Here is a 26,136-nt window from a genome sequence, read left to right as displayed (position 1 = left end):
GCCATAAAAAGGAACGAAATTGGGTCATTTGTTGAGATGTGGATGGATCTAGAGACTGTCATACAGAGTGAATTCAGTCAGAAAGAGAAAAACAAATATCGTATATTAACACATGTATGTGGAACGTAGAAAAATGGTACAGATGAACCGGTTTGCAGGCAGAAGTTGAGACACAGGTGTTGAGAACAAACATATGGACACCAAGCGGGGAAAGCCACGGGGGTTGGGGATGGTGGTGTGCTGAATTGGGCAGTTGGGATTGACATGTATACACTGATGTGTATAAAATTGATGACTAATAAGAACCTGCTGTATAAAAAAATAAAAATAAAAAAATTAAAAAAAAAAATTAAATAAGCAATGAGAATGTTCCTTAACAGCATAGAACTTAAATATTAGCATCTGGTTGTATGAATGTTATGGAGGGTAAAACAAGGATTGCTTGCTGTCATGCACATATTTGGAAGATCCAGCTATCCTTCATAGTAGTGTCCTGTGAACTTGTAAAGATTATGGAAAAATCCTTTGCACCTAAATTTTTAGAAGATGAAAGATCTCTATTGATTGGATACATGAAAATAGATCTATTTAGAAAAGCACAATGTAGGGACTTCCCTGGTGGTCAAGCGGTTAAGACTCTGTGCTCCCAATGTAGGGGCCCGGGTTCCACCCTTGGTCAGGGAACTAGATCCTGCATGCCACAACTAAGAGCCCACAGGCCACCACTGAAAAGATCCCACATGCTGCAATGAAGATCCTGCACGCAGCAATGAAGATCCCACATACCGTAACTAAGACCTGACGCAAATTAATTAATTAAGAAAAGCACGATGTAGACGATAAATTATTTCATAACTTACAGGAAGTCCATGTAAAATACTTATTCATAGAGCTAAAAGTAAGGTTTAAGATTTAAGTTCTTAAAGGAGTAGCTAGACGTATTTCAACAAAGAAATTGTACATGAGTGTTTTTTTTTCTCTCTTGAAGGCAGATATTTTTAGTTCCAGAGGGCTTTTGTCATAGGCATTCAAAAACTTCACTGAAATCACTCTTAAATTCTTACCTCCTACCCTCTTACCCTACCCTCTACTTTTTGGAAAAGGTTTCAAGTCCTTCTCTACTAAGTTCTTCTGAAGCACATTGAGTATCTCTGTCATTACTAGAAACATTGTGGCACTAGTCCTATAAGATAAGAAATTCTTTTTTCATTAATTTATAGTGGTTATTAATAAAATGAACAAGCCATTTAATTACTCAAGTGACCACTCTGAGCCCAATGTGTATATTTTCTAAGAATAGTTAAGGCTAAATTTTAAATGCAAGTAGCCAGTTAGATGCCATATTATTTTGTGTCCAGTCATGTTTGAGAGGATTGCATTTTGGTTATCATCTTAAAATAACAATTCTAAATATTTTACCAACTGGAGATGAATGTTTAAAGAAAATTTTAATAGTCTTCTAGAGACAGTTATTCATAGATAGCCATAAATTCTGTTATTTTTAAAGAAAGGCTACCTTTTTATTCTTTTCTTGCAAGTTGAAATTTATTTTTATTAAGCGAGTGGAAAATATCAGGTTATGTTTGTTTTAGTTTAAACATGAATAAATTCACATTTTACTTCACTTATTAAGGATGAACACAGTCAAGATTAGAAAAGTTGTAAGAGTACAAGATTCATTTTAGAATTGCTACGAGAAAAAGAATTGAAAGACATGTACACTACTCCAGCTGGGCATGAAAGAACAGCTGGAAATACCCATGGAGCTGTTTTTAATGAAAGAGATACAAGTTTCCTGCCCTCTCTGAGGGTTCAGTAACTGGCTCCTTGGTGAATGACTGCTTTGATGAGCCTTGAAAATATAAAATCAGAGATAGGGGTAAATAGTATTGGAAACGATGAACTAAGACCCAGCAAAGCTGCAGGCACTGTACCTCAAGCTACAGCAAAAGTTGATTTAAATTACCAGAAAGATTTTGCCAATTACGAATCAAAACCTTAAATATTCTGCTTCCTGCAGTTTATCATCAGGAAACCGTCACGAACATCCATAAAGATTCAGCCACACAAATGTTCATTACCTGTTAATAATAATAATAATAATAATACCAAGAAGGGGACAACCTTAAAGTTCAAAAATAGGGGAGAAAGGTAAATTATTGAGAGATTATTTTACTGATTTACTGAATGCTGTGTAGTCATTAAAATGACATTGCAAAAGAATATTTAATGTGTGCAAATATATTCACTCCATGTTAAAATAGCACAAAAAGGAAAGTTATAAAATAATACATACATCATGATTTATGTGTGTTTATGAGCTGTTATATGGCGAAGAGGGCACATACCAAAATTTATCTGGTTATCTCTGGCTGTTGCCATTACAGTTTTTAGGGACCACATTTTGGGTTTTTTTGTTGTGTGTGGGTGTGGGTGTGGGTGTGGGTGTGGCTTTTTGACTTACATTTTAAAGATTAGTTTACAGTTCTTTCATTTTTTAAATTCATGCATTGAAACAAATTTATTGAATACCTCCTCTGGGCAAGATACTGTTCTAGAGTCAGGCACCATGTTAAATAATGCATGCCTTCCTGAGTACCTCTTCTTTAAAAATTATATTTTAAAAGTCAATGGAGGGTTTCCTTGGTGGCACAGTGGTTAAGAATCCGCCTGCCAATGCAGGGGACACGGGTTCAAGCCCTGGTCTGGGAAGATCCCACATGCCTCAGAGCAACGAAGCCCGTGGGCCACAACTACTGAGCCCGTGGGCCACAACTACTGAGCCCGTGGGCCACAACTACTGAAGCCCACGCACCTAGAGCCTGTGCTCCACAACAAGCAAAGCCACCGCAATGAGAAGCCTATGCACCGCCCCAAAGAGTAGCCCCCACTCGCCACAACTAGAGAAAGCCCGTGCGCAGCAACGAAGACCCAACGCAGCCAAAAATTAAAAAATAAATAAAATTTTTAAAAAGTCAATGGAAAAAAATTTCAAAACTTAAAAGTTGACTTTAAAGGAAAATTAAGCTCATCAGAGTGACCAGTGGTATCTAGAAGCCTGTCTCTCGACAGAGGAAGAATAACAAAGACCTGAACTTCCAACTCCTTCTCTCACCCTTCCTCCTCCTGAGGATGCTTTTAGGCTACCTGCCAGGGAAAGTGAACACAGGGGTGGAGATAAACACCACACTGCAGGTGGGATTATCTCAGAGTTATAGAGGAGGATTTTAAGTCCCTGTTGTTAAGGGATGGATCCTGTTAAAAATAAAATACCTTCAGAGCATTGTAGATTGCAGTAACCTAACCTCATTAATGTAGCAGAGAAAGCACAACAGTACAACTTCTTTACTGCAACTGAGGAAGGAAAGTAAAATGAAGACAGAATCATCAGCATGTGGAGGCATAAAAAGAAGAGCTGCTGTACATTCAGCAGAATAAAGAGAAGATGGCTGTGAAAGCAACATAGCACAGGCTTACAGCCCCACTGATAGAGTTGCTCTGACTTCCTATTGCCTAAGTGGAAGAGCAGAAAAGAAAAAAAAAGGAAGGAAACAAATCCAAGTGATGGTTCAAGCTGTGCGACTATTTGTGAAATTATTAAATAATTTGATCATTCTTTTGGCATTTTAATAAAATCTACCATTAATATTTAATTTTAATACTTTTGAGTTAATCTTTCCAATCCAGCACTCTCCCTGAGCACCAACTCAGAAACTTTTTTCAAAGCTGTTTCAGCAAATAAATGCTAAAATTAAGGTATATTTAAATTGTTTTGCTTAGACCTAAAACTTCCTTCTTATACCTCTTTTATGGCAGAGCTAAGAATCTGCATAAGCTATTTATGAATTGATGGCTTACTTTAATATTTTAGGACCAGGTGAAATCTCAGTCTGTGCTTTGGCATGTTTGGGCATTTATCAGGATCATGTCACATACTTTTCAGGCATATACTTCAAAATTGATCATCATAAATAAATGTAAAGCACCCTCCTGAGGAAAACATTCATTATGGGCCAGACTTTAAAACTGGAACATGCAACCAGAAGCTACAGGAATTGGTGTGCAATTTAGCACTCACCATGTTTATCAACCATTCAGATAATTTCAGAGCAATTTGGTATATAAGAGAAATTCTGGAAAAAAAAAAAAACACCTTTTTACTGTGGTAACACAGAGGTCTCTCCGAAATTTTTATGCAGTTATGTTCAATTGCCATTTGTATTAGTCATTAAAACTCCAAAGGATATAGTGAGTAAACAAAAAAGAAAATGTCCTGCAAGATGTGATTTTATTCTTTTAAGATGTGCTTTCTTGATTTTAATCTTTTGATCACTGATCCCTTGACTTTAAAAGAAAAAAAGTCAAAAACCGAAAACACTTCTATTACAACCACTTTTATATTTGCTGCTAGATTTTGTAAATAGATCATTCTGATCTAACTTTCAGCAATCTAATTTATGAACGTGGTAATCAGAAGTGAAACTACCGCTTTTATTTCAAATGTGTTCCTAACTCATCCAGACTCTAAAGAATCCATGGTACAGTGTGTGTCCTCAAAGGGAAAAACAAAAGGGTCTAAATTTGACACCTGTGCTCTTGTACAGCAAATGAAGGTAGGTTAGTTTAAACTGTGCAGAGCTAACAGCGTCAGTGCCTATTTTCTTAAATGGAGCTCTGAATTTTTTTCAGCTGCCTTTCAGCTGTACACTGACGTGTTTGAAGCTCCAAATTAAAAAAGAATTAAAACAGGACTGCATCCAAATTAGAGTTTTCCATAGTTTTTAAAGAATGCATATGAAGTAGTTTTTTTTAATAAAGCCTTGTTAAAATCACAGCAAAGCCATTCTGATAGATAATTGGGAGCAACAAGGAAAAAGCTTTACAAGAGTATAGATTTCTTTTAAATTGTTCATTTGAGTGACATAAAGTTACACAACATTCTAAGGTTTTCTTTCATTAATAGGGATGAGGTGCTAGGCTAAGTGCATGGGTGATACAAAAACTTAATTTTAATCAATAGTTTCACCTGTCTTCTTAATCCCTTTATTGAAGGTAACAGCAAGCAGTGAGAATGGTCCCTCTTAGAACTGTGAGGACCATAGTCATGTACTTTACAGTAATTAAATACCCCACCTCTCACACCTTCTGTTCAAAGAGCTAATTAACAGCTAGAAAGAAAAGACAACAGATGGGAAAGGAGACATAGACACTCCCAAATTGATGAAATGGCTCTCTTTGTATCCTGGTGGCTCAAATTCACAAATTTTAGCGTGTTTTAGCTGTTTGCTGAAGATGCTTCATTCTTGCCATCAGCTGAACATGACTAATTTTTAGAATTGCTGGGTCTGTGAAAGTAAAAGGCAGATAAAATAGTTTAGGACCTGATTTTAAAACTCATTAAAATTCATGAGTTATCCATGGGCTCTCTGGGTTTTGATGGCAAGTTATATTTTGTATTGTGGTGGTGGATGGGAAGCAAGGTGCATGTGTTCCCCAAGACAATGGTGGTTATTTACATATGTGCCCTGGAGGCAGGAAAGGGGTTTTGGTTTTCCTTGTGGTAGTGGAGGGGGAAACTGTGGAATGGGAGGATGAAATTGAAAGGAATAGGAATTAAGCCCTAAGGACAGGGTCTTTCCTTCTCTTCCAAGAATGTTGGCTGCTCTGGAAGGAAGGGTCAATATCTCCTGTCCAATAATAGCCAAAGGACAAGATAACAGGAGTCAGACTCAGATGGGTAGGTGGCCTAACACCTCATAGAAGGAGAATCCAGGAAGGCTAGATTTGCCAAAATGCCAGCCTACAGGCTGCCCCCAGCGACCCCTTCAATTAAGGGTAGAGTGTGTGGCTAAGGTGGGGTCCACAGCGGAAAGACCCACAGGAGAAACCATTTTTTAAACTGACAGACAAAAAATCAGTCTGAGGAGCATCATAATTTCATTATACTAAAGAAAATAGAACTTGGCGATTTTTGTGTATGTTATACCTTCTGTAAATCTAAAACCATAATTTTCTTATATTTTTGTAATTCCTATACCAATAAAATAACCATGGCAGAACAGTCATCTTACATAAATGAAAACAGGATTTAATGAAATGAAATTTTATGAGCTTTGAGAGAAACAATTCTTTGAATTATCTTATTTCGCTTAAATGAAATTAATGTGCTCTTGCTTTCAGTTGTAAATGATCTGTGCTTTATTGTGAATTTCATTTTCTTCTGCAGAGAGATTTATTTTAAAAGAGAGGTGAGATGGAGGAGGAGAGAGGGGTCTGCATCTTGGGTTGTAGGTGATCTGAGGTTTATGTCTTACAGGCGTCTGCCCGGGGGTGAGGCTCCCTGCAGTTCTGCTGAGGATTCTAAGTCAGGAAGGAGGCCAGAAAGAGAGAAGAGGTGGTCCACTGTGAGACCCCCAAAGTGTGCTGAAGGGACATAGCCCTCCAAGGCTATGCCTCCTCTCTTAGACTGGGGGGGGGGGAGGTGTGAGAAGAGGGCAGTGTTGGTATATGGCAACTCCAGTCTGTTCCTGGGATAAAAATGAGCAAATGTGGACCGTAAGACCTTCAGCCCAAATGAAGAGTTCCTGGCCACTACCATGATTCTCTGGATAAAGTAGACACTTGAAGAGCGGAGGGGAGCCCATGATTCCTCAGTCTCAGAGCCTGAGAAGGGTTCATTGGAAATTCAGTGGGACTGATTTTCTGATCGTGGGACAGCATAGCTCTGTCTGCCCTGTATCTGCACAAGTTTCTTTGGAAGGAGAGGAAGGCATCTTTTCAAGTTCTCTCAGTGTTCCCATGGAGAGTCCATCGTGGAACGACATTGACGGGGGAGATTGTTATAGGCATTTCCAAAGGATATAAGACTTTTGAGGTCTTGTATTAAGATTGGAGCCGATGGGTGGTGTCAAAGTATACTTCTCAAAAAATTTAAAATGAGACTCTCATAAAAGGAGAAAAAGAACACATGTGTTAAAGATTTTTATAAAAATCTCATTAAGTAATGATGGAACCACTAAAATGCTAAAGTTTGTTCAGGGATCATTTGAGGAACAGAGCATTTATAGAGGCTTTAATAAAATAATATTAGAGTAAGCTAGGTAAGATACAAAACTTATTACCATCCAAAACAGCAATAAGCTATAATTTCTAGAGTTATCTTTTCTACCACACAGAAATAATGTGTATTTCTGCAGGAAACAGATCTACAAGTTAACATGTAACTTCACAGAGACTGCGCCCTTAATTAACATTTTACTAAAAATTAATCCTTGGGTGGACCTGTTAAAACAGTGCCTCAGTATGATTCTTAAAAGGACATGGGGGCTTCCCTGGTGGCGCAGTGGTTGAGAGTCCACCTGCCGATGCAGGGGACACGGGTTCGTGCCCCGGTCCGGGAAGATCCTACGTGTCGTGGAGCGGCTAGGCCCGTGAGCCATGGCCGCTGAGCCTGCGCGTCCGGAGCCTGTGCTCCGCAACGGGAGAGGCCACAATAGTGAGAGGCCCGCGTACCGCAAAAAAAAAAAAAAAAAAAAAAAAAGGACATGGAATTAGCCTCTTTGCCTTATTTACAAGTTTTGGATCATTTTTCTGAACAATAGGGGATCTTGTCTAGTACCTCTTGATATTTATCCCTCTTATTCTTTTTCCTTAAACTCATGTTATCCACGTGTGATTGTGGTTGAATAGCACAGACTTTTTGGTTTATCTTCCTCCCCTGTGCCCCTTTACTCACACACACATATCCCAGCATCACCACAACACACATGTAATGCCAGGATCCAAAAGAGAAGAGTCAGGTGGCTCTGACTGAATACACCAATTGAATTGAATATACCAGTGTGTTGAACTCACTGCTGATATAGAAGGGTGAACTTAACTTTTGAATTATTCTGCAAAATTCAGGAGGTTGTAGGCGTGGTCTAGGCTAATTCCTTTACTATGAATATCAAGGGAATAGGCCAAGTTTTTTGTTGTACAGAAAATTCCTTGCAGTAATTATTGCTAGATCCAAGAGGGCTTGCCATACTCACTATCACATCCCTAGTGGATATATTAAGGGTACCCACAGGGCATACTTTGCTGGTATCAGCAACCTAGGCGCACACTTTATCTGAGATTCCTGCTTCTGGAATTTGCTGGTGACTGCAGCCTATTCCCTCAGAGATTTTCTTAAGGACCCTTTTCAACTATCTCTCTTTTCTATCCTGTCTCAAAGCCATCAGCATTCCTTCCCTCTTTTGGCTCACTGCCCACACAAAAGAATGAAACCAAATTCGGTTATAGAAAACTGTGGAACCAAAGAGGATAATTTCTTTATTATGGTGAATTATGCCTTCTGATTCTATTTAACCCAGATATAGTCATTTCATATTTTTTATGCTGCTTAGGAAAAAGTGAATTTAGGAATTCTGAGCATTAGTTAAATCATTTAAATCCAAAGCTGCCAGGGAACCTCGAAAATAATAGGGAGCACTTTGATGATTTTTTCACATTTGCGATAGCTTCTGCAGCGATTCTTTGCAACTCCTTCAGTGGGTTAAAACCCTTGTTCTCTCCATAATCAGTTTTGGCTTCAACCTTGGATAAGTCCTGTGTTTTCAGGAACCATGGTTATCTTTTCCCTAAAGAGAGTGACATTTCTTATGAGTTAATTTTAATGCTCTTCCTTATCTAGAAGGCTCACTCATGGCAAGATGAAAAGAATTCTACTGTTTCTTTATTTCAAAAACATATTATCTGGCTTTCTCTGGACTGATTTAGGTATTTACAACCAGAAAATGTGTTTCGAATTCTCTTCCTAGTATCTTACCTTCTTCATAGTATTGGTACATCGATCGTATCAAAATTTAATTTGACATTAGTCTTCTTTACTTCCTTATGACGGAAGGCCAGAGTGTCACCTCAGGATGAGTTCTGCCACTACCTGGCAACAGCAAACTGACATCCTGGTTTAGAAAGACACACTTAGCCTAGAGCATTTTTCAGTTACAAGACCATGTTCTATGAAAGGTCAGGTTTGTTTATTTGTTTTGCTGGTTGGTCGATTTATTAAATGTAGCAATGCATATGGTATTCACATTGTTTTTCTAAAGGGAAAAATCCATCCAAAATATAAGATCCCAGTAATGTTTTTGATAGTTCTGCAGTGTCAAGGCAGCAAGTGTGTTATCACCCTGTAATTAATTCCACTAGTGCTCTCTCATTCACTTATCAGATTTAAATTAAATTCAATAAACAGTATTGAATACCTCCTACAAGATATAGGTAGTCCCTGCCCTTAAGGAATTTGCAGTTTAAGGGCCATGAAGGAATGTACTCAACCAATAGTAATACTAGCCAGAATGGTGTTATTGATTTAATAAGGATATACCACTCATGGTCATGAAAACATTGACCTCCCCCTGCCTAAATTTTGACTGGATAGGATGCTAAAGGGACCTTGGAAATCATCTGACTCAACCATCTCACTTTTAAATAGAAATTTATGTTATTCTTTATTAATCTATATTTGTTGTAGAAAGTTTAGAATATGTAGAAAAGTGTAAGGAAATCAAACACCCAAAGTCCCTCCACTACAAAGCAGTTATTATTAACTCTTTTGGTATATTTCCTTCCAGTCTCCTTCTCACATGTTTTATTTTTTACATACATGAGATAGTATTAAATATGCGATTTTATGCATTGATTATTTTTGCATAAACTGTTCTGACATGATCCTTTCCCAGTGCTATTAAAAACTCTTGGTAAACATTTTTTAAGCTAAATAATGTTCAACTGTTGGATCAGTCATAACGTAGACATTCTTCTATTTAGGTTGTTTATACTGTTTCACTATTGGATGGCTTCGGGCTTAAAACTTTCTCAGGATAGAGTCTGAAGTAGGTTTATGGGTCAAAGTACATGAACATTTTTAAGGCCCTTGCAAGATAGTTTTCGAACACCACGCCTTTTGTACCTTGCTTTTGCCTTTATCGTCACAGCAGGTTTCATTAGCCTTCCTTACACATACTACAGGCTCTTCTGCCTTTTAATTGGCAAGGAAATCACCAGGAACTGAACATACACTGGAGGGAGGAGATAAGCAGAGTTATCAAAACCGGCTCCCAAGAAGAGTTGGAAACTTAATCTAGCTAAGCTTCTAGTCGTGCCCTCCTCACAAATGTGTTATCTCCTTTTGAAGTTGCATAGACCTTGACTTACACAAGTCTAGAAAGTTGATGGTTCCTTACTTACGGAATTGAGTGGAGAAGGCAGAAATTAGATTAGATTCGTGCGTTTCTAGGAACCACTGAGTCTCCAGTAATTGTTGTTACTAACAATTTCAAGCAACACGGCTTTCTCTAATCGCTGTGAAGGGGTGCGAGCAGAATCCTGAGAAACAGTCACCGCTGTTACCGAAGTGGCATCATGTAGGGAGCTAGTTTATTCTGGGCTAGGCTCAAAGGCCTGGCGCCCACTGAGGTCCCGTATGGCCTGAAACATTATATTAAGCCTGAGACTGGAAGACCTGTGGGATCCCCTGAGCTCTATCCTGTGCCCCTGGGAGCCTCTGAATGGAGCGTTGACATAGGCTGGGTGGTCTGAAACTTCTGCAGACCCAGCCCCCTCTTCTGGCCTGAGCCAGAGTCAGGTCACAGCACAGTGGACTCAGGATCGGCCTTGAGGTTGCCTAAACAGCATCTCATTCTCAGGCACTGACAAGTGGAATGTGAAATAGAATTTCTGACAGAGGTGCCAACTTTCCAGGGACCTTGGTCAGCTTCCAGCCCTTTGACTTGAAGACTCATAAATGTCCTCACTGCTAAAAGATAAATAAATCCATTTTTAAAACTTTCCTCAGAGCACCTCGTTGACATGGTCCCCATGGATATTTTCTGATTGGTTTTCTAACTCCTTTTCTCCCTCCTCGCCTGTGGAAACTAGTTATGTAGTCCAAGTCTAACCAGCACTGACAAGAGCAAGGGTTACCTCACAGACCCACTGGCTACACCTTTTCGTTTTTATATTCCGAACCATACTTGGTTTCTGCTTTCTTAAGTAGCACATTAGAAACTGGTTTAGTTCAGCTGAAGGTCTCTTGAAATCCCTGGATTTTTTCCTGCCATATTTTCAAATAACTAGTCATAAGCTATACTACTTACAAAGCTTGGGTTCCCAGCTAGAGGGTAATATTTGTGTGTTTCCTTGCAATTTTGGATCAGATCACTGTTTTGTTAACCTAGCGGCCAGTTGGCTTATGGTCAAGTTCATATTTATTCTTGATTTTGTTATCACAGATTCACTTTTTAGAGAAAGAGGCTTAAACTTGGCCTTCTATTACCTCTGCTGTTTTAAAATCTAAGACGTTGAGCTGTTCTTCGTGTGAGTCCTCCGGTCCGGTGAAAATGCCTTCCAAATTCAGAAAATGTCCTATGAATTGTTATAATCTTAAATACAATCGTTTTCTCAGGCCCCCCGAAGTTATAGAGCATCCCAGCCACCCCCCACCCCGAGCTGAACCAGAGAGTTCACGTTTTACGAATAAGATGGTTGAAAAGCCAGCTTGCTCTCATCTTAGCTTTCTTCTCTCAATTCCCACTTCAGATGCCCATCTTTACTTGTCACTGGGGGTTGGGAGTAGCTTGAATCTCAGACCTTCTGTTTTTTTCAGCCAAGAGAGTCTTGGCAAACGCAAGGTGGTAGGAGGACGCTGTGGGAGAAGAGGTAGAGGTCAAGCAGTGCTAGATTCTCCATACAAGGTTCATAAATGATTGATCAAATGAGAAAAGAAGCAATTCTGGGATTTTGGAGATAAAAAGGAATAAGATTAAGTAGTCCAGATAAAGGCTTTATTAAAGCAGCCATTTTAATAGATTTTTTAGGCAGAGGACCAAGTCGATCCTTGGAATGAGTGCAAATTTTTTATTGAGCCAGTAGAAACTGATGGTGACATATTGGACGTGTACATTGGATTTATGAGTATAATTCAACGTGAAAACTAGCATGTGAATGCATGGATTGTGTAAATGTTATGTATAAATTATATTCTTTGATTTATAACTACAAGCTTTATGTGCAGAACTCATTGCCTTTTTGTGATGCTGCTTGTTTGGCATGTATTCTTAGCTGTAACTGTGTTTCAAAAGAGCCATTCTTTTTCGGATTTTGACAAGGTAGGTTGCGGGTGATCTCTGTAGAGCAATGTTATTTTCCAGTAATATTGCCGACCACAGGCTGAAGTACGAGTTTGTATAATGAGTCATGGTAGGAGCTCTTTGTCTCCCTCCGGCCCCCATATTCTTCCCCTGAGTCGTTTGTGCAGAGTCGAGTCTCCGAGCAGTGCTGTGTTTCTGCATCATCCCTTGGACTCTGTATGTTTAGAATCAATTTTAAATTAGAAAGAAAATTCTAAACATAAACGGCAATTTTGAATGACTTACAAATTGCTTTTCTCCCCACTTTTTTCACATTGCCTTCTTAACTAACAAAGAAGAATCGCTAAAGGAAGAGGCATATTAGAGGAGCTAGATTCCAATTAAGGTCCCCTGTGACTGCTGTGTAACTAAAATGACTACTTACCACTCCTAGGAAACAAAGAGGAAAATCTCAAAGATCAAAGGGAACTGTTGAAGTTAGAGACATAAAAAAGACCCACATACTTTAAAAACACACACACACATAAACTCTTCTTGTCTCCTACCCTCATCCCTGTTGGGTTTTTTTTTTTTTTAATATCAGGAAAAAGTTTCAGCTTATCAGTTGATAGGAAGACATTGTTTTGTGAGGTAGATAACATGGGTTTTGAATTAGACCTGGTTCAGCTTCCTCATCTGTATTTTCCAGGCTGTGTGAACTTGAGCAAGTTACTTAATGGATTACTTGAGGATAGATTGAGGTGACCCATGGAATGCTCAGCTCATAGTAAATGCTTAATACCTTCCGGTTGTCATCAGTGAGAGTCTTCATCATTACCACTTATCACCGCCAGCACCTTCATATCATGGTCATCACAGCCTCCACCGCCACCAGTCACCGTCACCATCACCATCACCATCACCATCACCGTCACCGTCACCGTCACCGTCACCATCACCATCACCGTCACCATCACCTCCTCACTCTCCTGGTTTTCCTTCTACCCCTCTGTACCCTCCCCTACTCACAACCCCTTTTGCAGGCTCTCTTCCTCTTCCAAACCCTAAATACTGGGATTCCTGAGGTTTACATCCTCTCTCACTACACATTCTCCCTGGCAGCCTCATCCACAGTGGGGGCTTCCTGTCTCAGCCATTGCTGATGATTCCCAAATCCATTACTCCAGCCGAGATCGCTCTTCTAAGCTTCAGACATTATATCCATCTGTCCACTGGACATGTCCCCTTAAATGTCCCAGCAGCACTTCAGACTAAAGCTCCACACAATTTCCCTCCCCTGACCTTGTGCCTTCTCTTTGTTTCTTATGTTAAAGAAGGCATCACAATTCACCCTGTTACCAAAGCAAGAAAATTGGGTGTCATCCTTGACTCTACACTTTCCCCTTCCTCCACTGTTCAGTCGATGAATGATTTCTGTTACACCTTCTAGGCTCTCAGGTTCATGTGGGTAAGGACCATTTTAGAACTGGAAATCTCAGTGCCTAGCACAGTACTCAATAACTATTGAATGAATGAATAAAGGAGTGAATGAAAGTCCTGAACATCCCCACGTCCTTCCATTTCCTCTGCCTCTTCTGTAGTATAGGCCACCGTCCGTTCTTAACAACTTAATTCATAATTTAGAAATCCCATAGTTGAAATATCCTAACTGATCTCCCTGCTTCTAGGGTTGCAGTCCTCACCCCCAGCACCACTGCAGCTCATTTACCACACCGCACAGAGAGGTTTTCGTGAAACCCAAGAATCTGATCGTGATCATGCCTCTTCCCGGCTGAAAGCACTGCGATGACTCTCACTAATTATTTGATGTCCTGGCTTACAGCTGTTATCCCGGCGCAATTGTCAATCTCATAAATGTCCTGAATTGGGCGATAATGATATGATCACCCTATACCTAATCTGTCGTCTGCTTACGTTTCCAGCCTAATTGCTCCTCATTCTTTCCTTACCCCTACATGCTATCTAGTCTTATTAAACTTAAAGCTTTTCGTATTTGTTGTATTCTCACATGCTCTTCCTTCTGCCTAGAAATTCCCTTCTCTCTTTGCCTCACAGATTCCTACCATCCGGGTCTCAGGCTAAACCTTCCTTTACAGAAGAGTCTTCTCTGACCCCCAGGGTTATGTCAGGTACCTCTTCCTTCATGTTCCCATAGCATCTTGCATCCTAGCTCTTGCCTCACTGTTTTCACTACCCGTTAACTTCTGTGGGTTCCCCACTAGCCTCTAAGTTCTCTCAGGTCAGTGACCACATCTGTTCGCTGCACAGTTGAATCCTGGTGCCTAACCCAGGCTCCCTGACAGAGATGACATTCAGCAAACGTGTAGTGAATGACTGAAGTAAAAATCACATGCTATTAGAATGATCAAAGTACACGTGTGGAAAAATCTGCCACAAGAAATCTTCTGGGAATATGCCTAATTTTTGACTGTAAACAGTACATTGTCTTCTTGCCTCTGTTCATCGTGTTTATGATAATGGTGGAAATGATTCTGTGTTCCTTTGATTAAAAGTTCATCCTAGGACAGGATTTGGAGTTGGTACGCACTGTCAATTCCAGGAACTCTTGCAGGTGATAATGTTGCAAAACAAAGCAAAGAACAGCTGTTTTCTAGCCTTTTCAAGCAATTGAAGCTACTTTTATTTCAACTATGTATGGCAGATGGTTTTAAAATTATTAGTTTTGAAGTTAAAATTAAATTTTCTCTCATTATTCTAATGTATCCTAGATTGCTTAAGTTCCAAATTCTATTCTCGCACTAATAAAAGCAAACATAAAATGTCTCATACTTCCGATATAATTATTTGTATTGTATTATTTGAAAACTTGAAATTGTGTGCTTTTAGATGGTAAATTTTACACTGTTACTTGATCTACCAGAGAATGCAAACATTTTGTTTCACATGCATTGACTAGAAAGAAGTTCTGGACCTATCTAGGGGTCTGTGTACATCATTCTATTAAGTGAAAAGTAAGGTTAATGGCTTTTATTCCAAACAGAAATAGCTTTAGTGTTTTTATTACAAAAACAATACACAGGGCTTCCCTGGTGGCGCGGTGGTTGAGGGTCCGCCTGCCGGTTCAGGGGACACGGGTTCGCGCCCCGGTCCGGGAGGATCCCACATGCCGCAGAGCGGCTGGGCCCGTGAGCCATGGCCGCTGAGCCTGTGCGTCCGGAGCCTGTGCTCCGCAACGGGAGAGGCCACAACAGTGAGAGGCCCACGTACCGCAAAAAAAAACTAAAAAAAACAAAAAACAATACACATTCATGGCCAAAAAAAAATCCGGAAAGATAAAGAAGAAAATGAAAATCATCTGTATTCCCACTTTTAGGTTACTGTGTTAAACATTTTAGGGTATATATTTCTCGTCTTTTTTTCTGCATGTGTAGTCATATCAATACAGTTTTTTAAATGGAAATGGTATCATTCCACACATATGGCTTTAAAATGTGTTTTTCCACTTGACAAGTTTGGGACTTTCCGGGAGAAAAAAATGGGTAAAGAGCATGTTAGAAAGTTTTGCTTTCTAGTGTGTTGAGTGGTGTAATTTCCCCTTCACCATCCCCATTAACAAAACTTAAATAATCTGTATTACTTTTTGAATCAGTCAGGGTGCATTGGAAGGAAACAGAAGCGATGCTAGCTGTTTTAAGCAGAAGAACATTTGATTTTTTTAAAATAGGTGTTTATAGGGCTTCTCTGGTGGCGCAGGGGTTGAGAGTCCGCCTGCTGATGCAGGGGACACGGGTTCCTGCTCCGGTCCGGGAAGATCCCACATGCCGCGGAGCGGCTGGGTCCGTGAGCCATGGCCGCTGGGCCTGCATGTCCGGAGCCTGTGCTCCGCAACGGGAGAGGCCACAACAGTGAGAAGCCCACGTACCGCAAAAAAAAAAAAAAAGGTGTTTATAATATTGTTGGGAGGTCTAGAAGAGGGTGCCCTAGGCTGATCCTCCAGAAATAAACCTAAACTGCACTTGGACTGCCAGGGTGGCTGCCCCTTCCTCATGATCAGGGAGATGGGGAATCAGAAAGCAGCCCTGGAATGGCTGCTCCATAGACACACCACCCCAGCTGACGTACGGGGACAGACTTGTCACTGCCACTGCTACTGGCCCTAGAGCCACACAGCATCTGCTTAATCCACACTGTCAAAAACGGATGCCTATATCCCTGTCTTGCTTCTCTACCCTCACGAAGATAGTAGCCTGCACACAGGAAGCTAAAAGACAAGCTAAAGTCTCCATGACTCTGCTTACCATCAGAAATCAGAGATGCCGTCTGCTCACTTCTGCCTCTAAAATTTCAGACTGCATCTAGTTGGCAGAACCTAAATCAGATCTGAAACCCTAGTTCAAGGGAGTCTAGGAAATGTAGTTTTGAGCTGTCTAGTCTCTGCAGTATAGGGCAGCCCAATCCCATCAGTCAGGAGGCTGGAGTGGACATTGCATACTGCCATATTCACCACACATCAAGGCTTTGGGTGTTGGGTTTTTGTCCCTTTTGGATGCATCACTATACAAAGAAGAACTTAACAGCAACATAAAGAGGGAGAGCTTATCAGAAGTGGTGATATATACCACTACAATTTATTTACTCCATCCCTATTGCTATGTATTCATTTTCTGTTGGTTGGGTTTTTTTCCCCATATAAACAGTGTCTTGATAAACTGCTCTTAGCCGTCGCTAATAGCCTCCATGTTCCTAAACCCAATGGGCAATTCTCAGGCCCCATTTTACTTGACCTATCAGGACTTTTGACACGGCTGTGCATTCTCTCCTTAAAACTCTTCCTTCACTTGGTTTCAGAACCTCCTGCTCTCCTGATGTTCTTTCTAGCTCACCTGCTCAATCTGCATCTCCCTGCTGGTTCCTTCTCATCTCTCTAGCTCTTAATTTTGGGTGCCCACGATCCAGTCTCCCTTCTCTGTGTACTCCCTGGCTCATCTCATCCACCCTTATGGCTTTAAATACCCTGAAGTCCACACCCGTGTATCCTACAGCTGCCGATTAACATGTACTTTTTTTTTTTTTGCGGTACGCGGGCCTCTCACTGTCGTGGCCTCTCCCGTTGCGGAGCACAGGCTCCGGATGTGCAGGCTCAGCGGCCACGGCTCACAGGCCCAGCCGCTCCGTGGCATGTGGGATCTTCCAAGACCGGGGCACGAACCCGCGTCCCCTGCATCGGCAGGGGGACTCTCAACCACTGCACCACCAGGGAAGCCCTAACATGTACTTTTGTTGCTTTAAAAACATCTCAAACCTATCATTTCCAAAATCGAACTTCTGCTTTTTCCCACTACATATATTCCACTCACTTCTCCATTTCAGTTCGTGGAACCTCCATCTTTCAGTTTGCTTACAACAGAATCCTGAGTGTCATCCTTTACTTCTCTCTCACACATTCACATTCAGTCCATCAGCAAATCCCGTTGACTCTGCCTCCAAAAATATCCACAGTCCAACACTTTTCTCCGTCCCCACTTGCTCCCTGCTGGTCCAAGCCACCGTTATTTCTCTCTTGGACTTTTGCCCCAGCTCTTCAGTGGTCTCTGCGCCCTCCCTAGAGTCTGAAAGTTAGAACATGTCACCCCTCTGCTCAAAGCACTCCAGTGAAATTCTATCTCACTCAGGACAGAAGTCACAGACTTTTTACAACAACCCAGAAGGCTCCTTGTGATACTACCACCCACCGTGCCACCATCTTTCTGATTTCCTTTCCTGTCATTCTCATCCTTGATCACCTTGCTCCAGTCTCACTGATGATCTTAAGCATCTCTGTCGCTAAAGGACTTGGCAATTGCTGGCCCCTCTGCTTGGAATGCTCTTCCCCCAGATATCCACAAGGCTCTCTCATCGCCCCCAGATGTTGTTCAGCCATCACCTTCTCAGTAAGGCCTTTCCTGATCTCTGCATTTAAAGTTGCAAATGGACCTCTCCTCCAGCCTTCCGAACCCTCCTTCTCTGTTTTATCTTTCTCCATCGCACCTACGGCCTTCTAATTAATTATATAACTTCCTTTTTCTATTGCCTGCCCTGCCCCCCATGAAAAAATTGATTTTTAAATATATTTTTTATTATTGAATCGGTGCATGGAACAGTATCTGAGCACATTGGTAGTCATTCATCAAGTGTTTGTTGAATGAATATATTTCTTTATACATGTGTCATTGTGCACTTGTCTAATTATTTACTGGGGATTAATTCCTAGGGTCAAAGATATGCACAAAATTGCCTGGGAAGGTTTTAACAATTTGTTCTCCCAACAAGAGTCAATGAAATGTCTTTTGCCTGACACCCTCACCAACATCATACCCTAGTGACACTATCTGTTCCATTCCTTGAACTCACCGTGTTCATCCCCACTTGATGCATTTGCCCTGACTCCTTCCTGCTCCCAGAATGCTCTCCTGCCACATTTTGACTTGATTTCACTCTTCTTCTTATTCAGGTCTCACTTGAACTGTCATCTCCTTGCTTGGAGAGGCCTCCCCTGGCCATCAGCTGTAGAGTAACTTCCCAGTCACTCCATTTCACATCACCCTACTTTACTTTCATTACAGCATATTTCACTACCAGATATCTTCTTATGTGTATGTTGTTTATTTGTTTGTCTGTGCTTTCCCGCTCTAGAATGTAAGCTCCGTGAGAACAAGAGCTTCCTAAGTCTTTTGCAACGCTATCTCCATAAATGTGTGTTTGATAATGGAATAGACCCGGGGTATTGTAATTTTCTCGTTGTGACGATCTGCTGGGTGGGAAGTGGATTTAACATGAATTATTTGCCTAGATTAGTGAAGCTGAGCAACTTTTCAAGTATGAAAGCTTTCTTTTGAATAACAAATGCTAAGATGACCTAGAAGTTGAAATATTCAGTTAGCATATTTGTTTTAGATATGCTATATCAGATTTCTTATGTTTCTGAGAAGTTGCATGATTTCTTAAGTTTCTGAAGCCTCCTTTCCCATTTATGACAACGTTCGTATCCATAAAGTAGGATTCCTTCTGCAAATTGCACTCACGTACTGTTGTTTTCTTTGTGTCTCCACAGCTTTTGGAAAGAACCAACAGTGTTTTTGAAGAGTCAGATGCTGGTGCTACCAAGAGTCCGCTCCACTTAGCTGTAAGTGAGATGCTGTGGGCAGCTTCCCCCGTTACAGAAAGAATCTAAGTGTTTCTAAAACTAGGCTGCTCTTAAAAGGGAAGCATAGCAATGCATAATAACTCATAATGGAAACAGTACATGGGTGAAGGCTGAGGCTGCGGTGAGAAAGCATGTCTCAGATTCCAATCCCAGCTTCTCACTGGTGACCTCAGACACATGACTTACCCTGGCTGAGCCTCGATTTCCCCATCTGTGAAGTGAGGATACAGGAAAAGAGACAACGTGCCTGAAGCCGTATCACAGTGCCCTTAAGAATAATGATTGTTATAAGTTTTAAGTCTCTAAATTATTATTATCTAGGAGCTAAATCAGTAAACTGAGGAAATGTTTTATTTTGGTTTTAGAGATTTAAGTATAGACAGCAAGAACTGAACTTACAGATAATCGAATGCCACAATTAAAAACTTGAGATATTTAAATACAGACTTGTGAGAGCAAGATGAAAATATGCATAATTCCAACTCTGCTGCTTCTGCCTGGGCTTGGAATCGGGGTCTCAGAGGAGGTATCAGGGGCTGATTCTTGTACTGGGTGAGATCTGGGAGGGAGGGGAACAGGAATTTTTCTGCCACCAGTAAAGCTTCCTTTCCACATCCCAGTCATTGAAGAGAAATGCAATAGCTCAGAGTGAGGATCCCCAAACTCTCTCTGAGGGTGACCGAGCTGGGAAGCTCACTACCACTGTACTTCAGTTAAGGTCTTGCTAACCGTCGATCAGCAGCAGCTGTTCCCTAGGCACCTCTCAGACTGGCAACAGCCAGCTCACCTACGCAGGGCTCTGCTGAGCTGTGAGGCCTCGGTCCAGGGCCATCAAGAAGGTGTTTGGATGCACCCAGAGACTGGATGTTGGGAAGAGTAGGATGCTGGGTCTCTGTGTTTAATGGTTATGACATGTCACTCAGTACCACGCACACATAAGCACTTATTCAATTTCCTTCTGATGAAAAATTGAGATGGAGATTTTGGACAGCAGAGAGGCGTGTTTTACTGATGGCATACTTAAGCAGTCAGGCAAGGTAAGAAGGGATGAGGCCATCCCACAAGGATTGGAATGAACCGATCACACTCATGGAGCCCTCGCTTCTTTGCCAGTCTCCCCACATACTCACCAGCACACCTGATAACATCCCACTCACCACCCTCGGCCACATCTACCAACGCAGGACTATACACACGGACACACGTACACACTGAGTCCAGTGAAATCAGGCTAAAATGTCCATTCGTCTTTCTTCCAGACATGGGCTTAGAGTAGAAAAGGTGGATGGAGGGCAGGATATTTACATGTATAAAATTTCATACCAGTTGGCTTTTAGTACAGGTGGCTCTAAAGGTTGACCCTAGAATCTTTGCCCAGCCATCTGCTGTGCCTGGGGAAGTTACCCCAAAGCTGGGAGAGGCCTATTGGAAAGGTTATCTCAGGTAGAATTCTCATGCCTTATGAAGGTGGGGCTGATTGCATTGCTAAGCCTGCTGGTAATATGAGAAGAGACTTTCCTCGCTTCCAAACAATTCTATCATCTCTCATTCTTTTTTTTTTTTTCAAAAATTATTGTTGAGTGCTTACTGGGTGCCAGGTGCTCTGCTAAGTGTTGTGGGTTCCCAGTCCTGTAAAGACAGGGTGGTACAATATCATTGGAGGGAGTTGGGCTTTGGTAGTTTTACACCTAGGGGATCCTAGCCACCAGTCTTCTCATTAGCAACTCGCCTGGACATGGTTTTTCCATCTGTAAATTACAAGGAGTGAGTCAGTTAAGGATCCCCAAACGCTTTCCAATTTGTTAATTTATTTAATTGTTTTTTGTATGATCTTGGCCAAGTACCTAACCTCTTGTGTCTCAGTTTTCCCACTCATAATACGGGGAGAATAGCAGTACCTCTGTCATAGGGCCACTGGGGGGATGACCTGGGTTAATGCATGTAAAGCAGTTAGAACAGCACCTGGCACTATCATCCTCGCTATTAGTAACATCACTATCATTCTTTCCTTTGACATATACTGACTGTGCGTGTACCAAACACTGTTTCGGGAGCTGGAGACATGGCTACAAACAAAACCCAGCCACTGTCCTTGTAGAGTGTGCAGTCTAGGAGAGACAATAGACAAGTAAATATACAATGTGGCAGGTGGTCAGAAGTGCTGCTGCAAATGGGAGCAGTGAGACAGAGAGCATCGAGGTGGCAGACTGGGCGCTGTTTCCCACAACATAGCATCTCACGTTTGACCGGGGATGCGACGAGCTAACCATTTGGTCTCGGACGGAAGAATGCTCTGGGCAGAAGTGCAGAGTCCCCGGGGTGAGAGCACACTTGGCATGTTCCCAGAACAGCAAGGCCACCATGGCTGGAGCACAGTGATGCAGGGAGGGTGGTAGGGGTCCGAGTGTTGTAGAGGGGGCAGGGAGGTGGGGGAGGGCCACAGACTCCAGGGGGAACTTTGACTTCTTCACTGAGCAAAAGAGGAAACCGTTTGGAGGGTTTTGAGGAGACAGATGTTGTGATACGACTTTTATCTTAGAAGGATCCCTTTAACGTCTGCATTGAGTTTAAATTGTCAGGGAACAAAGCAGAAACTAGACAACCAGGCAAGCGATGATGGTGATAACTTTGACCAGGGTGATATGATAGCAGTGGGTCAATTCTAAAACTATTTTATGTTTTCCCTCTAAAAGCTAATATGTTTTAAAGAAATTATTATTTGCTCCAAGAACCCTGCAAGTATGCCCATCGCCCTCCCCAGGGCCCCCTGTAGCAATTAACTTGATTAAAACTCAAGGCACATTATTTCTTCCGTGGAAGATTCTACAGTGAAAGAGAACCAGATGCCCCCAAACCTTGACTACCCCAAGAAACCTGACCGGCCTTGAGTTACTATTTCCTGGTTGAATGAGTCAAGTCTCCAGGGTTATCTGCCCAGTGAATTTCATAAGCATTTCATCCACTTGAAAAAAATTAAATCAAGAAACACGGCTATGCAAATGAAAGGCTCCAGCTGTCGAGATTTCCAGATGGACCCATCGTTTCATGGATTCTGTTGAGATCCCAAATTCTTTCTCCTTGCTGCCCTCAGTTCCAATCTAAAAACTCAAAGAAATTAATTATGTTTAAGAAGTATTTAAGTTACTTAAGGAGATTTTTTAAAGTCTTTTGTAAAACAAATTTGAAATGTTTGATTGCCACCTCTAGTGAAGGCTTAAACTGGGTTGTCTATCGAAAGCCAAAATACTACATGCTTTTTGAACCAGCATATTTGCTCTTTTGTGTGATTACTTCTTCCTGGAGATATTTTAGACTTACCCACTTAACACCTGAATTAGGATGGGAATAGACCCACTTACCCACTAAACACCTGATTTAGGATGGGAATAGAAAGAAAAATAAGACAGTGTTCATCGTGCACTGCTGATATGAGAAAGGTCTTCTTTCCTGACTACCTGAGTCTCTTTCAGAGAGTTTAAAGCTTTATTTTATACTTTCTTATAGACTCTAAGAACCACATAACTGCCTAAAGACAGAATCATGCATTTAACCACAGAATAGAATTCCATATTATATGGTAGTTTGTTTCTAGGGTTAAGCCCTAAAGTGTGAAGGTAAGTGAAAATTCTTGTATTAGCAAAATTACCTTTATGATTTCCCTTAAATTGCCCTGGAAGTATAGTATACATAGTTTTATGTCTTCAACTCCATATCGTAATGCTTTTGGATACTAAAATTCAAGAGCTGCAGGCTTGACTAATGGAAGAAACAAAGGGAATTCTATATATAAATCTGGCCTTTCAATCATCCTGTCTTTGAATTTTTAAGTGCCTGATATAGAAGAAAATATCGATTGGAATTCTGAAGCTTTCCTTCGGCAGGGTTCACTCCATTTTATTTTAATGTTAAGCCTCTTTAACTTTAACACGTGCAAACGGGTTTATTTTTTGTTGTGAGAATTAAAGGAGAAACTGCAGGGGTCTTTTACAGGAGTTAAGTTCTTAAGTCAGCGCCTAAGTTAAGTGCCCTTTGATGTGGCTCTGCTGTCCTGAACAGTGCTGATCTGTCTACATCACCTTCCTTCCTGAATATGTTTCTCTTTGCCCTGGGTTTTCTCTTTATTAAAATCTAAGTATGTGAGCCATGGTGCTTTGTAGATATGCATGCAGTTTATAGGTTGCCAATTCTATTTTCCTAGGCTAAGTCAAATTGACGGATATTGTAAACGTTTACTGTCTTTGTCATCATAGTAACTGCCACTGAAGGAACGAGCATTTGCAAATAGCATCTAGAACAATCTATCATCTACATGGACTCATTTCCCTTTGATGTAAAGTCAGGATTTCTACATACGCTGAATCAGTCACTACCATTACAATTTAAAATTAGAAGAGGTGTTATGCAAAAAGAAGCCACAGACTCTGGCCCAGAGTCAAATAAGATAGACGGACTTACACCCTGATGCAGATGCTCCTGTTGCCACAGCCCTTTATAGGAGGATAGGTGCTCCCGAGTTCGCTTAAAATCACCAATGGCGAGTTGATGATGGCCGAAACTAAGTGATGGGTATTTGGGAATTTGTGACACTATCCTCTGTTCTTTAATTTGAAACTTCCTGTAATAAAAAGTTAAGCATATATCTTATGGTCTTGTTGCATCCTATCCATAGTAGGAGCTCATGAGAAGCCCACAGCTCAGGCTCTGGGATCTGACTGGTCTGCCTTTGAATTCCAGCTCCACCACATAAGGCTGAGGGCTGAGTAACATCTCAGCCTTCCTGTGTCCTTGTTGGTGAGATGGGGATAACGATAGCATCCAAACCACGGCTTGGCGTAATAATTAAATAAGGTGCTACGTGTCTAGTCCTGCCTGACACACAGCAAGTACTCAATGAAATTAACTATTGCTTCAGAAGTTAGGATAGACTAAAGGCTTTCCGTCCTAGGTTTCTGATTCAATATTTGTTATTAAGCTCTCTGAGCCATTACACATAGGCACAAAAGTATCTTGCTTGAAAGTCAATTAAATGGAATTACTGGGAAAAATTATAAGACATTGCCTAAAAACAGATTCTAGTGGTCACAGATTGTGGGTTTCAAACCTGACTTTGTCACTTACTAGCTTCAGTGATCTTGGGTGAATTAATTAACATTGCTTGTTTTGTTTTTTTTTTATCTATAAAAAGGATGTTTGCAAAGATTAGAGCTCAACACAGTGCCCTCAATAAATAGTTGCTATTTTTAAAATATATTCTTATCACTAATACTAATAAATGATAATAGCAGTCATTATATTCATTCATTTATTCATCAAATAATTGTTGAGTGTCTGTGCCGTGCACGAGTCTAGAATACAGCAGTGAGCGGTACACATAAAGTACCTTCAGTCTTAGATAACAAACAAATCAATAGATATGTAACAGATATCAAGTGATATATAAAGCTATAAAGCTAAAATAAAGCAGGATAAGTGGCGTGTAGAGTATCCGATATGTTGAGGAGAAGGGTAGTGGGCTATTTTATATGGGCTCTGAGAAGCCGCCAGATAAGGGCACAGTTGAAGCAGAATTCCTGAAAAAGCCTTGTGGCTCTTTGGGGGAAGGGCTTTCCAGGCAGGGGAAACAGAAAGGACAGATGCGATGGCCCAGAGGAGGACAGGCATTACTTAGTCATAGGGGGTGCAGAGGGCAGGCTAGAGTGGTTGGAACAGAGTGAGTGGGGGGCTATGCTGATGGACAGGGTCGAGGGAGGCCACATCCTAAGGGCCTGAATGGTCATGAGAAGTTTGGGATTTTATTATCAGTGAGGGAATTATCAATGAGTTTTCATCAAGGAGTGCTATATCCAACTTGAGTTTCAAAAGATTTCATCCTGTGGCTGCCCAGTAATCGTTTGCAGGAGGGTAAGGACAGAAAGGGAAGCTTTTGCCATAATCCTGGCAACAGAGGATGTGGTATAGTGAGAACTGGATAGATTCTGGATATATTTTAAAGAAAGAGTAGAGATGATTATGGCTTGGAAGTAGAGATGATCGTGGCAATTGAGGGCTGCTACTAGTCACCCAACACCTGTGTGTGAATTACAACAGGGATATGGATAGATATTTCCTGCCGGATGCCCGAGAACCTGATGACACCTCTGTGTGGTTAGCAGAAGTGTCCGTTCCTCTCAGCAGACACATCCCTGTACCAGGGCATGGCAAGGCAGTGGGAAGGGGTGGGGAAGCTACTTGTTAGCACCCCCTTGCCCCAATGTCCCAGAGCCCTTGTGTAGGGCTACAACCCTGGGCTTAAGAGGGAAGACAAAAGAGGACTCCGAAATATTGGGCCTGGGCAACTAGAAGAACAAAATTGCCATTTACTGAGATGGAGCTCAGTTCGGGACATGTTAAGCTTGAGATGTATATTAGGTATTCAAGTGGAAATTTCAATAGACAGTTGAATATATATGTCTTGCAAAGTAAAAGAAGTAGTTAGAACTGGGATATAAATTTGGGATTCATCAGCATATGAGTTATTATACTACATATATATGTTTAATATGTAGCATAATAATCATAATCATTTACAAAAATAATATAATGAGAAAGTTTTAAAAACAGTTCCTATCAGCACTCTTAAATCTTGTGGGTCCTTTTAATTTAGTTTTTGTTATTGTTGTGGTTGACATGTACTTGGGAAAAACATTCAAATGGTTTTTTAAAAGATAAGGTGAAATGAGTCCACATGTTCACTACTTTACCTCCCATTTCTAGAGGTAACCACTGTTAACAGTTTCCTTTGTATCCTTCTAAAATTTTCTATGAATACAGAAATATACATAGATACAGATATGTGTCTATCTGGATATATTTGCT

The 26,136-nt window shown here is 41.0% G+C and overlaps 1 protein-coding gene across 2 annotated transcripts in view; it reads left to right on the top strand.

Annotated features, from left to right (window-relative positions):
• ANKRD44 (ankyrin repeat domain 44) overlaps nucleotides 1–26,136 on the top strand; it is a 321,168-nt gene that overhangs the window by 265,405 nt on the left and 29,627 nt on the right. For both annotated transcript variants that reach the window (XM_082841652.1, XM_082841651.1), the window contains exon 17: nucleotides 19,189–19,260. In XM_082841652.1, coding sequence (XP_082697778.1) covers nucleotides 19,189–19,260 — 72 coding nt within the window. The remainder of the gene's footprint in view (nucleotides 1–19,188; nucleotides 19,261–26,136) is intronic.

Source organism: Leucopleurus acutus (assembly GCF_964270905.1).
Source record: "Leucopleurus acutus genome assembly, chromosome: 6".
Lineage (NCBI taxonomy): Eukaryota > Metazoa > Chordata > Mammalia > Artiodactyla > Delphinidae > Leucopleurus > Leucopleurus acutus.
Note: the sequence above shows the minus strand (reverse complement) of the source record. Positions and strands in the feature narration are given on the sequence as shown.